The following is a 754-nucleotide window of genomic DNA, read 5'->3' on the forward strand; positions in this document are numbered from 1 at the left end:
GGAGGCGCACGTCGAGGTCCATGCAGCTGGCCATGGTGCGAGGAGCTGGCGCTTGCGCCGCTCAAAGCCGAGGTCGCGCGGCATGTTCTCGAACGTCGCCGTCGCCGGCCGCGAGAGCACTTCGTTCTTGACGTAGTTGACCTTGTTCTGCATCGCCGTCTTGTGGAAGTTGTCTTCATAGATCTGGTCCTTTAGAACCGCCCAGCGCCAGCGCGGGACGCCCTCGGTAGACGTCGTACTTGCTGCGGGACGGTCGAGCATCGGTCGGCAGTGGTGCGACTCTCAAAGAGCTTGCCAATCGAAGAATGCGTGCTGGCTTCCATCTGCTATCCCAGTGGCGACGACCGCCATGCACATGCAGCGCGAGACCGCCATCCCGATGCGAGGTATGACGAGGCCACTGCAATGGCATGGCCCTTGGCTGGGCATGGCATCCTACAGGACAAGCGCCGTCCCATGGACGCGTCGGATCGACTGCAACTTCAACCCTTTGAAGGGTGGAAGCACGTCAAGGCCCGCCGGCGACCGGGGCCCACCAAACAAGGGAGGGAAGAGGCGCACCAAGTCTCTAGGCCCCAGCTCGGAGACGCCTTGCTCGAGCGATGCAGAAAGCCTTGCAGAGCTTGGGACAAGCCTTGACAGCGCTCGGCGTGCCGGCCTTCCGTGGCCCTGAATGCCGTACAAGGATCGCAGCCTCTTCATCCTGTCTAGAGATAAGTTGCATTCCTATGTCTCAGCTGTCGCTGGCACGTGC

The 754-nt window shown here is 61.9% G+C and overlaps 1 protein-coding gene across 1 annotated transcript; it reads right to left on the reverse strand.

Annotated features, from left to right (window-relative positions):
• Positions 1-10: 10 nt before the first annotated feature.
• On the reverse strand, positions 11-261 carry SPRG_15671 (hypothetical protein; the record flags this gene model as incomplete). The annotated part of the gene is made up of 1 exon (XM_012356002.1): positions 11-261. A coding segment is annotated over one exon (251 nt), but the record flags the coding sequence as incomplete, so codon positions are not given.
• Positions 262-754: the final 493 nt, after the last annotated feature.

The sequence above is a fragment of the Saprolegnia parasitica genome (assembly GCF_000151545.1).
Source record: "Saprolegnia parasitica CBS 223.65 unplaced genomic scaffold supercont2.353, whole genome shotgun sequence".
Taxonomy (NCBI): domain Eukaryota; phylum Oomycota; class Saprolegniomycetes; order Saprolegniales; family Saprolegniaceae; genus Saprolegnia; species Saprolegnia parasitica.